We start from the raw sequence: 13129 nt of genomic DNA on the forward strand, positions 1-13129 counted from the left end.
GGATATACCATACAGCACAGGGAACATAGTCAATATTTTATAATAATTTTAAATGGAGTATAATCTATAAAAATTTTCAATCACTTCATTGTACATCTGAAACTAATATAATACTGTAAATCAACTATACCTCAATAAAAAATAAACTTAATTTCAAAAAAGAAATCAGAATGGCTTTAGATTTTTTCAACAGTAAATCTGAAAGCAAAAAGAAAATGGAGCAAAACTGCAGTGGCATTTTCTGGAGAGTTCAACAAAAATATTCTGAAATTAATCTGGAAAATAAATGTGAAAAATAGTTATAGGAAAGAAAAAGGAAGATAGTGGATATAAGAGCAAGGTAGAAGGACTTGCCTTACCAATACTAAAATATATTACTAACCATAATAATTTTTTAGAAGTGTAGTACCTACACAGCATTTAACATATCAAATCAAAAATTAAAATATGAAAAAAAGAAGGGATGAAGCAATACTAAAATCAAGTTTGGGCTTGCTCAAAAGGTACAAATAAGGTAAAAAAGATATAAGGATGGTGTAAGAGGTGGTTGTTTACTCACCTACAGAATGAAAAAGTGGAAAAATTCAGAAATAAGGTGTATTCAAATACGGTGGTACTATGAGAACACCCAAAGAGTTAAATTTAAATAAGGAAATAGTCTCACTGTGACAGAATATGTGAACACGAATAAAGATTATACTGAAGGAAAAAAAAAACAATGGAACCATGATTTTTAAATTCCGAGGGAAAACTATCTCCAATCTCAAATTTTATGCCCAATCAAACTAAGGTAAAATAAAGAGATTTCAAACACGTAAGAGCTCAGAAACAAGAGGGTAAACCAGGAAGAAGTCGTCATGGGATCGAACTACAGGATACCTGTGGTGAGAGGGAAAGGGCGTCGGCGCCACAGCGAAGGGGAATCCCAGACAGTTAACTATCAGCTATGCTGAAGAGCAGCCAGTCCAGCGTCACTGAACACTCTCCCTAGTCAGTATCAGTCAAATTGCCAATTGACTTTCTGTCTTATTTTCACTAAATTATTCAAAGTTTCACATGAAGGAGGAAGGGGGGGGTACAGAATAAAAATTCTGAAAACAGAATTCCTTGACAAAGAATAAAACCTAATAAAACTGCAATAATTAAAACAGTACCACACTGGTTTTAACCAGTGGTTCAAAATGAAATATTCAGAAATAAATCCAAGTATTTTAGCATTTGATAGTGATTTAAATCTAAAGAAAAATGTTTTTCAATAAATTGTGTAACGGTACCAAAACAATCATTATGATCCTAACATCACACCAAGTTCCAGAAGGTTTAAAACACTGGAAATTAAAACAAGTAGACCTCTCTAAGTAGAAAAACAAAGACAGTAACCATAAAGAAAGAGTGAGTGAATTTAAAGACATCTATTTTTACGTAATAAACATTCTTGAACACTTACTACAGGCTAGGAATAAACTACGTCTGGGTGTACCATGTGAGAGAAAGAGAGATGGTCCCCACTATCAAGGAGAGAGAGTCTAGGAGAGACAAAATAAATAATTACAAATTCAGTCAAAAAGGTTTGAGTCTTCCTTAACCTCTCTCTTTCTCTCACACTCCACCATCCAGTTGGGAAATTGAACGCTACTTTGAGAACATATCCAGAGGCCAACCCCTTCTCACCACCTTTACTGCTGCCACCCCCTCATTTCTCCACTGGATTATTACAAGAGCTTCCTGGCTGGTCTCCCCACTTCTACCCCATCCCACCAAGCCTATTCTCCACGCAGTAGGTAACAAGAGGGATCCTTTAACAACTCAAGTCACATTGTGTCACTCCTTGGCTACAAGCCCTATGTTTCACTCACACTAAAACCAAAACTCTTGACAACAGACTTACAAAGCTCTATATCCTCAGCTCTTCCTTCCATCACTCCATCCTTCCACTGCCCTCACCTCACTTGCTCTGCTCTAGCCACCCTGGCTTCCCTGCTGCTCCTTGAAGAGCCAGACATATTTCTGGCTTAGGCCTTTACCTCAGCTGTCCCTCTAACAAGAATTCCCTTAGCCCAATTATTTACCTGGCTAACTCCTTCACCTGTTCCAAGTGTTGGTTCAAATGAGCTTGACATGTTACTGAAATGACAGCTCTCTCCCCTCTCCATCCCACCCCTAGTACTCCTGATCTCTCCTACCCTGTGTTCTATCTTTTCTTTCCTCCATACCTCTTATCACTTCTAGTACCCTATACAATTTACTTATCATGCTTATTATTTACTATTTATCTCACCTGACTACAATGCAAACTCCATGAGGAGAGGGATCTTTGTTTTGTTAACTGATAAGTTCCAAAACTCTGGTACAAACTGGAGCGCTATACATATATGTTGATGGAATGAATGAATTTATCAGATAAGCAAAGATTCATAAGCTTGGTAACACCCAGTAGTTATACATAGCTGGTGAGAAAATAAACTAAGTAAATTTTCTAGAGGGTAATCGGTCAATATATATTTAAACATCTTATTATAGTGAATATTTCAAGTCTTTAAAATGTTCGACCTTTTCATTAAGTAATTCCACTTCTAGGTACACAACCTAAAAAAATCACAGATGCACACAGATTTATGTATAAGACAGGATTTCATGTAACGATTACAAATTATACACATCTATATTTACTACAATAAATATTTACTAGAGTAATACACTTAAACAAGAACTCAGGGTAGGTGTATATTAAACCAAGTCTTCGTAACCAGAAACTTACATACATTCCTCCTCAGTCTAAGTGCAGCAGGTCTCTATTCAGATGCCTATCCTGGTAGGACTCACAGAAAGAGCACATCAATTCAGCATTCTCAATCTATTCTACAATTTAAAACCCAAACGGAACAATGGCTTATCTGTATTTATTACCAGCTATTACTGAACTTCTCAGAAAATTGTTTGTTAAACGTAGATGCCACCATCCACTCACATGATGTCCAGCACAGAATCATTCCGAATGACCTTATGGGAGACATCAACTAGCAGGAAAAGACCTCCATCTGTCCTCCGGATGCTAGCTGCATAGCCCGGCCAGATCTGCAATCTGAAGACATACGTGGCCTTTACGCTGGGGTTCTAAAAGAACCACAGATATTTCCATGCCTCCATTTGAGGCAATACTTTGAGCAGATACTGCCCCTCCCCAATAACAATGAGAAAGCAACAGGAAACAAATTAAGTCAACATCATTGTGAACTTACTGAAAACCTAAATTATGGAAAATACTTAACTCATAAAACTGTACTCACTATCATAAAATACTAATATGGTGATTGCAACGAAAAATTTATTTCCAGAACATTCAAAAGTGAGGAAGAAGAGAACACCACCAACCTGTATTGCTGTAGTACCATAGCACTTGTAGGGTCAAAGAAGTTTCTCCCCACCAGCTTCATATCTAAAAGTTTCATTACCCTGAAATAAAGAGCAAGAATGGGTTTTCTAGTAGAAAAATTAAAAATAATTAAGTTCAATTGCTCTTAGCTACATTTTCCTTTGAAAGCCTAAAAGAGCAGAAATGTTGATGCTCTTTGCACAATATAGCTTTTATGCTGAGAACACTCTTGCCAAAAGAAAAATAAAAATTACCAAAGTATTTATCTTGCAGTATATGCAACTGGCTGCAGCTTTTTCTGCTAACTGGGTAACCAAAAATCAAGTTGACTTCCCAAGCTCGATTTACATTACTTTTCCCCATTAACTAAAAAGAGCACAAGAAAGTCCATCTCTGGGCTTCCCTGGTGGCGCAGTGGTTGAGAGTCCGCCTGCCGATGCAGGGGACACGGATTCGTGCCCTGGTCCGGGAAGATCCCACATGCCGCGGAGCGGCTGGGCCCGTAAGCCATGGCCGCTGAGCCTGTGCTCCGCAACGGGAGAGGCCGCAACAGTGACAGGCCCACGTACCGCCAAAAAAAAAAAGTCCATTTCTAAATTTGTGACTATCAGTCAGGCTTAGGAAGTTATGTTTGTTCCTGGCAGTTCAGCTGACTAAGTAGAAATCAGGTTCTGTTTCATTTTAAAAAAGGTGGTTTGGGAATAACAGTTTTATGAAAATTTGGAAGTCTTCAGAAAAGTTAAAAAATTATGAGCTGTCTGTATCCAAAAATTCAAAGGACTGGGAAAAATTCTAGCAAAAATTTTTACATGCTACCTCTTCAAGTAGCCCCATCACTGACACCATTAAATATGTACCATAAACATTTGCTTTTAAAGTTCCTGAATGAATGGAAGGAAACCAGCCCCCTCTGTCCAGCTACTTCAAACCTACTTTCATATACCCAAATCTGGACAATCACTTGAGATAACTTTTAATAAGTTAGCCTTAATGTCATCCATTTATTTATTAAATGTTTCCAAACTCATCTATATACGCACTGTATTTTAATACCACCCAAGCTTCCTGAAGAGCTCTGTTACAAATACAAGACTGAGGTTAAAGAAAATAAGACTTCAGCCGTTTCTCACCGACGGAAAACAACATTGTAGAACGGAACACACAAGTCAGAACAGGGCTCCAGGATCTTTGTCAACTGAACCTTAATGATGATCTCGGCACTGTCAGTTTTCCTTTGACTTTTTAACTCAAGAACCTAACAAATAAACATATGCAAGTAAAGAGAAATTACAACACTACCAAGCGCTAATCTAATCCAACTGTGTTCTAGAACACTATAATATCTTAAACATGTTTTATTCTTTACTGTTACTTTGCTGTCCACACTAGACAAAATCACAGCATGACAAGTAGGACTTATGAAAGGATTTAGTAAGAGAAACCCAATGGAGAACTAGCAATAGAGCCCTTCGAATTAGCAATCTTGAATATTCTTTGTCACTAAGGTCAAAGGCTTCCAACCACTCCTCTTAAGAGAGAAGGGACTAGAAAGAACTCAGATGTAAAAGTTTCTCAGTTTGCAATTTCTTTGTTATGGAGAAGTCTGCCTTTCCTCTCAGAATAGGAAAGTACAACTCAAATGTTCCGGGACACTATGATTTCCCCACCACCCGTGCTTCGCCCCCAAGTGCACTTCCTATTTGGTCTCACTTGTTTTAGCTTAACAGGCAGATAGAGAATGGATCCATCGAAAGCAGTGATGTTTCCGGTGACAGCTTGATGGTCCTTCAACATGCCAAACTTCATGCTTTTGCACTCCACATTGGGGCTAGAAAATAATAAAGAGGATTTTATTTCAGTTTGACTTTACAGCTGTGTGGTAGGTCTGTTAGAGATGCAGTCACTTATGACTACTGCTCCATCTAGTGGTCATATTAAAATATTGAAATACATCTGACTAAAGAACTCTGACCCAAGGATACTGGGTCACAGAAAATAAAAATAATCCATAAATCCACCACCCAAACACAACTGCCTTATCATGTCAGTGTACATTCTTCGAGAGTTTAGACCAGAGGGTCAGAAAACTTTTATGGAAAGATTTTACAGGTCATATGGTCTCTGCTACAACTATTCAACTCTGCTAACATAGCACAAAAGCCTCGTAGACAATATGTAAACCAATAAGTATGGCTATGTTCCAGCAAAACTTTATTACAAAAACAGGCAGTGGGCCAGATTTGCCCAGCAGGCCTGCCACAGCTTGCTAATCCCTGCTCTAGCATCTATAGAAATATACACTTTTAAAAATATATTTTTAAAAAATATAGGATTTTACTCTAACCATTTTTCACTCACAGCAATTTCAACTTTTTTTTTTTTGCGGTACGCGGGCCTCTCACTGTTGTGGCCTCTCCCGTTGCGGAGCACAGGCTCAGCGGCCATGGCTTACGGGCCCAGCCGCTCCGCAGTATGTGGGATCTTCCCGGACCGGGGCACAAACCCGTGTCCCCTGCATCAGCAGGCAGACTCTCAATCACTGCGCCACCAAGGAAGCCCTCAACTTTTTATCAATTCACTGTCACAAATCTTACAGCTTTGAAAAAGTCCAGTAGCTACTTTGTACAATGACCGTCCCAACAGATCACAGTAACACACAACCTATTCTACAACTTCGAAGTTTAAACAAATCCAAGGCTAAAAAGGGTCAAGCATGTTCAAGTACATGAAGAAAGATAACATCAACAAAAAAAATCAAGCGGTAATCCAATACAGTCATCGCCAAAACTAAGCACTCACATGCTAACATCACATTCCAAAATGCTTCTTCTAAAAAATTCACACATACATGGCATTATGCCCAAGACACTATATTTAAATTTGTCTTTTTAGAGCCCCATGATGTCAAGGAAGCTACAGGATGACCAGTCACGGTAATACATCCTCTCGGTATTCTCTCATCCTCTTCACATTGTGGCTTCAAAGGTCTGCATCTACAATCTCGAAATTTATAGAATCCAAGTCTTCTCCACAGCCTGGTCAATGCAGAGACCAGTGAGGAGTCTCACACTCCTTTCTGTTTCATTATCAGTTGTCAACCCATTTCCAGAGCAAGTACTCTTCCCTCTCATTAACACCCATCTCCGCCCCTTACATTCCAGAACAGGCCCATTCCCACCACCTTCCCCTCTTGCTAGTTCAATTCCACCCGGTTTCCTGACTCCTTCTCTTCACTTGTCACATGTGTTCACGTCCAGTTTCTTACCTCACCAAAACCTTTAAAGCAATTATCATTCCATTTCTCATCCCTCTTACATACTTTTAAAATAAGTGGCCAATCCACTGGCTATTTCTCATGGCCCAGGCTCTCCTTTGTTCTTTTAGTCTCATTTTTTCCCCATAACACTAATAAAGCTACTAGAAAATCACCAAGGGTGCCTCTTGAAAGCAAATTCAACAACTTTTTTCCCTGTGGCCAAAGTCAACCACCTCTCCCTCATTCAAATGGGTCCTTCTTTCTGGCTTTATAACCCTGTCTTCAGGGTATTGTTCCCCTAACTGTTCCTTTCTTCTCTCTTTCATTCCACTTCTTCTTGTACCAATTAATAGCTGTGCTTCAAAAATTCAGTCTTCCATCTTCCTTTTTCTCCATAAATATTCCAAAACACTCATTTATTTTCACAATTCCAGCTAATAACCTTCAGTTAATGGCTCTCCTGAGATTTTAAAAAAGAACACAGACTAATACAAATTCTTAACCTTTAAATAAGTATGATAAATCCTAAAGTTACTGATATAAAATTCAAGTTATTTTCTCTGGTTTTTTCACCCTCAAGTTTAACCCTAGACTATCACTGGTGAGCCATCAAATGCTGGTATAGCACTCACGCAGAGAGGATCCAGGTATTGTGGGGTGTGTTTCTGATACCACTGTGGGGGGGGGGTCTCTTTAAGAAGAGGAATACAAAACTACAGATACAAGGTAAGTTAAAAAGGTTATGAAGGGGTCTATGCAAGTAAAAGGCCCTGAACTTAAGTTTCATTAACTTTACAGAAAATCCACCTCTAACCTCATGCATAAAATTGCACCTATTAAGTTAAAATCTGGATTGGTAATATAGCTAAACACACACAAAAAACGTTAACTTTAAACTTATTGCAAGGATCTGAATATATGAATTACTGTAGGGGGAGCTGCATCAGGAGTTATACACAAAAACAATTCAGTTTTTGCTGTGGAACTATTTCATTACTGTTCTCTAAGAAGTGAACAATACAGAGGGGAAAAAAGCTGTGAATACCTGAAAGTTACATGATATTGATAAACTGCTTCATTACGACACTGTATTTTGATAAGGTTCAATCCCAAAGATTGAGGTGTTCCTTTTGATCCTTGCTTCACAAAAGGCTCTCTAGAAAATAAAAATAAAAACCAAAAGCACCCACATATGCCAAAAACAAACAAATAATCCATGCCACAAAAATGCAAAGAAAAAAAAGGAAAGGAAAGATAGATTGGGGGAAGTAGTATTTCACACTTTGCTTACAGGTACACAGACCAAGAATCAAGACATACAAAAGAAGCTTTGAAAGCCAGAAGGTAAATTCTTAGCAATCTCTAATTAGAGAAGCAAGGTCACCCTATTTGTCCTAGTAATATCACTAGAATAACTAGGCCAGCTAACTAAGAACATAAGAATTAGTTCTATAGAGAAAAATGAACTGCTGCAATGTATTTCCTAGATAATTTCCTTATCTTCAACATGACAAAGAATTATCTATGTCTGAATTGGGAAGGAAATGAAAAGCCATGAGTAGACTCTAGATAAATACATACTATCATCACTAACCCCATTTCACCTCATCAGGAATTGCCCCACCTCTCTGTCATTCTCCCCACTGGCAAAAAACAAAACAACCCTGCAGTACCTACCACCCAAGGAGGACTTTAGACACAACAGAACAGAGTTTGCAATACTATGCGAAGGCCTCCTCCACATCATCACCAAGCAGGGATGGCAGCACTCCTGACTTACTTTTCCTTGTGTTCTGCAGTCCCAAGTGGTGGGCGATCCAGAGAATGCAGTGGGGCCGGGGGCAGAGGTGGCGGAGATGACAGCTGGGCAGGATCCTGAGAATTCAGGCTGAGAGCACCGGGGGCCTTGTATACTCCTCTGCCTATACCACCAGCTGCTCTTCCCCTCGGTAATAAAAAGGCATCCAAATTCCCTCTTCCAAGCGTTCTGAAATGTTGAAAAGAGGCAAATCAGAACTTTCTCAATCATGCTTCTATCTATGCCCTATCTAAATGAGTCCCCCAAATCTATATTCTCTTCCTGGAGGAGTCAGCAAGAGGGACCCAAGCACTGGGATTCTCTCCAAATCCAATACGCTAACATGACTTATTCATCAATTGTTATTAATATTGACTCTCAGGGCCAACTTCCACAGCAGAACTTGAGATGGAAGTTTGACCCACCTGGGTTAAAGAACCACGACCACCAGGCTGAATTCTTAAGAGGGCAAACAGGGTGGTGAACTGCAGTGGAGTACTGCTTTTACCCTCGTCCAAAGACTGACTTCATCAGTAGCTGCTGACCACTCCTGGAAAACACCCATTCCTACCATGAAACCATGCACTGTTTCTTTGTGAGGTAACACAACCCACTTTAGAGTTTCTCTCTGGACTTACAGACATTTCATCTGAATTTGATGGCTACCCAAGAAGGCAACTTTACCCACCTACTCCAACCAATGGAGGCCTCTGCCATCTTGCTATCTCCAGATGCCAACACTGAAGGATCCAGAAAAGTGGGATGGGGTTCTTCTTTGTCCTTGCGTGCCATACTGGTAGACAAGCCTCGACCTAAAATGCCTCTACCTAAACAGAAGAGTCAAACCCCAGCTGTAACCGTGAGCTGAACATTTTATAAAGTACAGTAATTTTTCTGAAGATAAACTGTGTGAATTTAAGAACAAAGCAATCATATATAACGCCACGTTTTCTCAAGTTAGTCTTCCACATACCTAAAGGAGGCATTTCCTGTTCCACAGGGGTCCGGGACACTGTTTCAAGGCCCAGTCCTCGGAACATTGAGACCAAACCCATAGATTCCTACAGAAAGTCAAAGAATAAAGTTATTCTAAGATGTAGTTTAAAACCTCAGAAACACTGTTGGTTTTCTTCAAGTCTTGGTAAATAATAAAAATCATCCACTTCAAATTCTATAAATGTTACAAGAATAAAAATACCTTATAAAAATTGTTTAAATCCTTATGGTCTTAAAAAAAACACTTCTGTCGGACTTCCCTGGTGGCACAGTGGTTAAGAATCCACCTGCCAATGCAGGGGACACGGGTTCGATCCCTGGTCCGGGAAGATCCCACATACCGTAGAGCAACTAAGCCCGTGCGCCACAACTACTGAGCCTGTGCTCTAGAGCCCACGAGCCACAACTCCTGAAGCCCGCACACCTAGAGCCTGTGATCCGCAACAAAAGAAGCCACCGCAATGAGAAGCCCATGCACCACAACAAAGAGCAGCCCTCGCTCGCCACAAATAGAGAAAGCCCGTGCACAGCAACGAAGACCCAACGCAGCCAAAAATAAATTTATGTAAAACGAAAAACAAAACACTTATGTCATATTAGGTTTTCAAGCATAAACAGTTACAGTTCATGATTTGATATACAGTATAACAAATGCAACAGAATTATTTTTCTAGTTCATTTCCTGTACACCTAAGGTAAGAGAGAACAAGTGTACTGGCTAATAAATTTTCCAAAAAAATGGATCATTTAAGAGTATCAGAATTTTGCTTTTTTTTTAAATAACCTCAACAAAACTTGCTACTGTTTTCCTGTAGCAGTCTTGGAAGTTTACTACTGTTACACCAATTAGAGTTGCCACATATAGACTCAAGCAATCCATTTGAGTAAAAATACAGGATTACTGTCAATTATGTTTCTTCTTACAGAACGTTACATCTGACATTGTCAACCTACTTAAAATTGTCATAACTGCACTATTAGATTCTTCCTGTATTTGCTAACTCTTTATTCTTTGAGATTAATTATAGACAAATACCATTCTTAAAATTACTATATAATTAGGAGATTAAGAATGCACGTCCATGCGAGTATACACACAGCACTAACAATAGCTGAAGATCCTCTTTTTCTTTAAGATTCAGGCAAAGAGCCTTCTGAAAGAAACCATTCTTAACAATTATGACCTTAGAGGCAAGAGTGGCTGCTAATACCATAGAGTCAAACCCAGAGTGGAAATCTAAACACTCACAAAAAAAGAAAAGACTGTACCTTTAAACCTATCATTTATGTATGTATATATTTATATTTATAGAAGCTAGAGAACTAAGGCATTTACCCGGGTCCATCTAACATTCATTACGAGGCCCTTTTTCTAGACTTTCAACTCAAGAATTTGAAATAGATTCCAAGAGGCAACCACCTTGTTCAAGGGAAAAAAAAACAAACCCTTGCTTTCATATAGGGCTTCCCAGTTTCCTAAGTACCTTGAAATCCCTTATTTGCCCTGATGATAAGCTGTGTGCTGCTACTATGTATGCAGACACGGTCTTACCTTTTGCACTGGCCCACTCTGTGGGCCTGGCTCCTCTCGCTTTTCAAATACATGGCCTCTGCCTGCAGGTCCTGCCCTGCCCAGAGCTGGGTCCAAAGGTTTTGGAGCCTGTTGCCAAGAGCCCGGCATCCGAACAGGCTGAGATGGGTGCACAGGAGACGGGCCCCTGAAGGGTGGTCGGACAGGATCCATTGCAAGGCTGCAGAGGACACAGGTGTCAATCTGTTCTGGTTAATTATCTGCCATCATTTTATAATTTAAATGATTCCCAATTGTTTTCCTTCTCCTTCAAGACAGACTCACAAAGCATTAAGGAAAAAAAAACAGCTACTTTGGATCAGACCAGTGATGCAACCAGCCTCCTATGTTATGTTCACTTCAAAAGCTTCTGTTTAGCACAGAATATTCTAAACACTCTCCATCAGCAATCTCTTAAAGGCCAAGCCCTCCTTGAATTTACTTATATTTTCTACCCAAACGGCCTCTTAGAGAACTCAGTCCTGTAAGTTAACTACCAGTTGTAGAGGGAAATGCTTTTTAGGTATGGGCCTGATTTTGCTTTATAAGTAAGTTTATAGTTAACATAGCCATATCATAAAATTTTTTGTCCATAAATATTTATGGGTTTTGCTTCGTTTTGGGTCACTCTTTCTTCTACCAGAGTCCTAATATTTTTCCAGTCTATTTTCACATTAAACTTTTCCATCTCCTCCTTGGTTCCTTAGCTGCTTCTCTGAATCTTTATCCAATTCCTTTCTATAAAACTCTTCTTTCAAACTCTACCAGAACTGAGGTCTCCAGGGTACAGACCCTTTCTGGTTTGAGCCTATGATTCCTGCTGAGTCTGACAGGTGACAACACTTCCCCCCACCACACTTCCCCCCACCCCGCAAGGTAACCAGGGATGATGCTCTTCTCGCCCCTCAAGTCTCAGACTCACTAAGCCTCTTCAAAATCACTTTATAATCTGTAGACTTCAGGACTCCTTCTTTCAGGGGCTCCCTTCATTGTCTGGACTCACCCCTGCTCCCTGAAGAATCTTTTGTAACCAACAAGTAAGCCTCTTCTTAACTTCTGCAAACGTGTCGTAAGTATTAGCTACAGAGAAATCAGGCCATGCATATAAAGACAAGACTGACATACAATTCCTAAGTCAACTATAGGTGAAGGCGGTTCAGGATCTGGCAAAAAATTTTTAAATAAATTATTATCTTTTACACTAAAATGGGAGGATATGCCTCCCTTACTCAAAGGCTACTACAGTTCTCCCCTTTAATTGTTTAAACTCCTTTTCAGTTAGCTTGGCCTCTTCACTCACAACTTCTCACCACCACTGGAAGAAACCAGAACATTCAGTAGCCTAACTGGTACACACTGAGAGGCACTATAACACCTACCAATTACTGGATTTCTGGAATCCTCTTCTTTCTCCACCCCTCCCTCACCTCCACCATCACTTCTACAGATTCAGGCCCTCCCTTAATGTGGATTTTCTCATTTGATTAGTTAGCAGGTGGCTGGCTGACTATAAGGTACAAGCGGGGAGAGTCCAAGGACAGGCAGGTCCCAGGACCGGTGAGGCCTACGTTCCCCACCCCTCCAAGTGCAAGCTCCGGGCTGGGGCATATGACTGGGCCTAACCAGAAAAGAGGTTCCTGAAGGCAAATTCTACATCCCTTCCACCCTGGAGAAAGCATCATTCCCCAAACCAAAACTCCCCTGGGGGTCCTGCCCACCCCTTGTGTGCGAGTAACACTCACGCCCGCCCAAACCCCTCTCCCCATCAGAGTCCCCTCCCTCCCCAGGCACCACCTTCCCACCTCTCCCAGGTCCTGCGTTCCTCCTACCCCCCCCCCCCCCCCAGCCTCAAATAACAACTCCCCACCCCCGCCCCCGGCCCAGGCTCCACCCAGGGGCCCACAGGCCCTCGCGGCTCCCCAAGGATATGGGATGAGAGAACAGGGGAGGGTCCGAGTGGGCCGGAGGGGCCCCCGTTCACCAGCAAGAGCTTGAGCGAAAGCGCACCTGGCCTGTAGCAGAGCGACCTTGGCCTCCCCGGCCTTCCACACCTGCGTCCCCTCCTCTCACCAGCGTTCGAGCACTCGCGCAGCTCAGCGAGTCCTCAAGCGAACCCCGGGTTCAACGCTCGCGCCG

General features: G+C 40.8%; 1 protein-coding gene across 1 annotated transcript in view; it reads right to left on the reverse strand.

Moving 5' to 3' along the window:
* Window positions 1-13129, reverse strand: part of PIWIL2 (piwi like RNA-mediated gene silencing 2) — a 90069-nt gene extending 76940 nt beyond the window's left edge. The window contains exons 1-10 of the mRNA XM_029203907.1: window positions 13001-13129; window positions 10976-11174; window positions 9401-9488; window positions 9116-9254; window positions 8410-8616; window positions 7675-7785; window positions 5084-5201; window positions 4504-4628; window positions 3373-3453; window positions 2969-3082 (exon numbers count right to left, since the gene is read on the reverse strand). Of these exons, the coding sequence (XP_029059740.1) occupies window positions 2969-3082; window positions 3373-3453; window positions 4504-4628; window positions 5084-5201; window positions 7675-7785; window positions 8410-8616; window positions 9116-9254; window positions 9401-9488; window positions 10976-11167 (1175 nt within the window). The 5' untranslated portion in view covers window positions 11168-11174; window positions 13001-13129. The remainder of the gene's footprint in view (window positions 1-2968; window positions 3083-3372; window positions 3454-4503; window positions 4629-5083; window positions 5202-7674; window positions 7786-8409; window positions 8617-9115; window positions 9255-9400; window positions 9489-10975; window positions 11175-13000) is intronic.

The sequence above is a fragment of the Monodon monoceros genome, unplaced genomic scaffold (assembly GCF_005190385.1).
Source record: "Monodon monoceros isolate NGI ecotype Baffin Bay Population unplaced genomic scaffold, NGI_Narwhal_1 Super_Scaffold_5, whole genome shotgun sequence".
Classification (NCBI taxonomy): Eukaryota; Metazoa; Chordata; class Mammalia; order Artiodactyla; family Monodontidae; genus Monodon; species Monodon monoceros.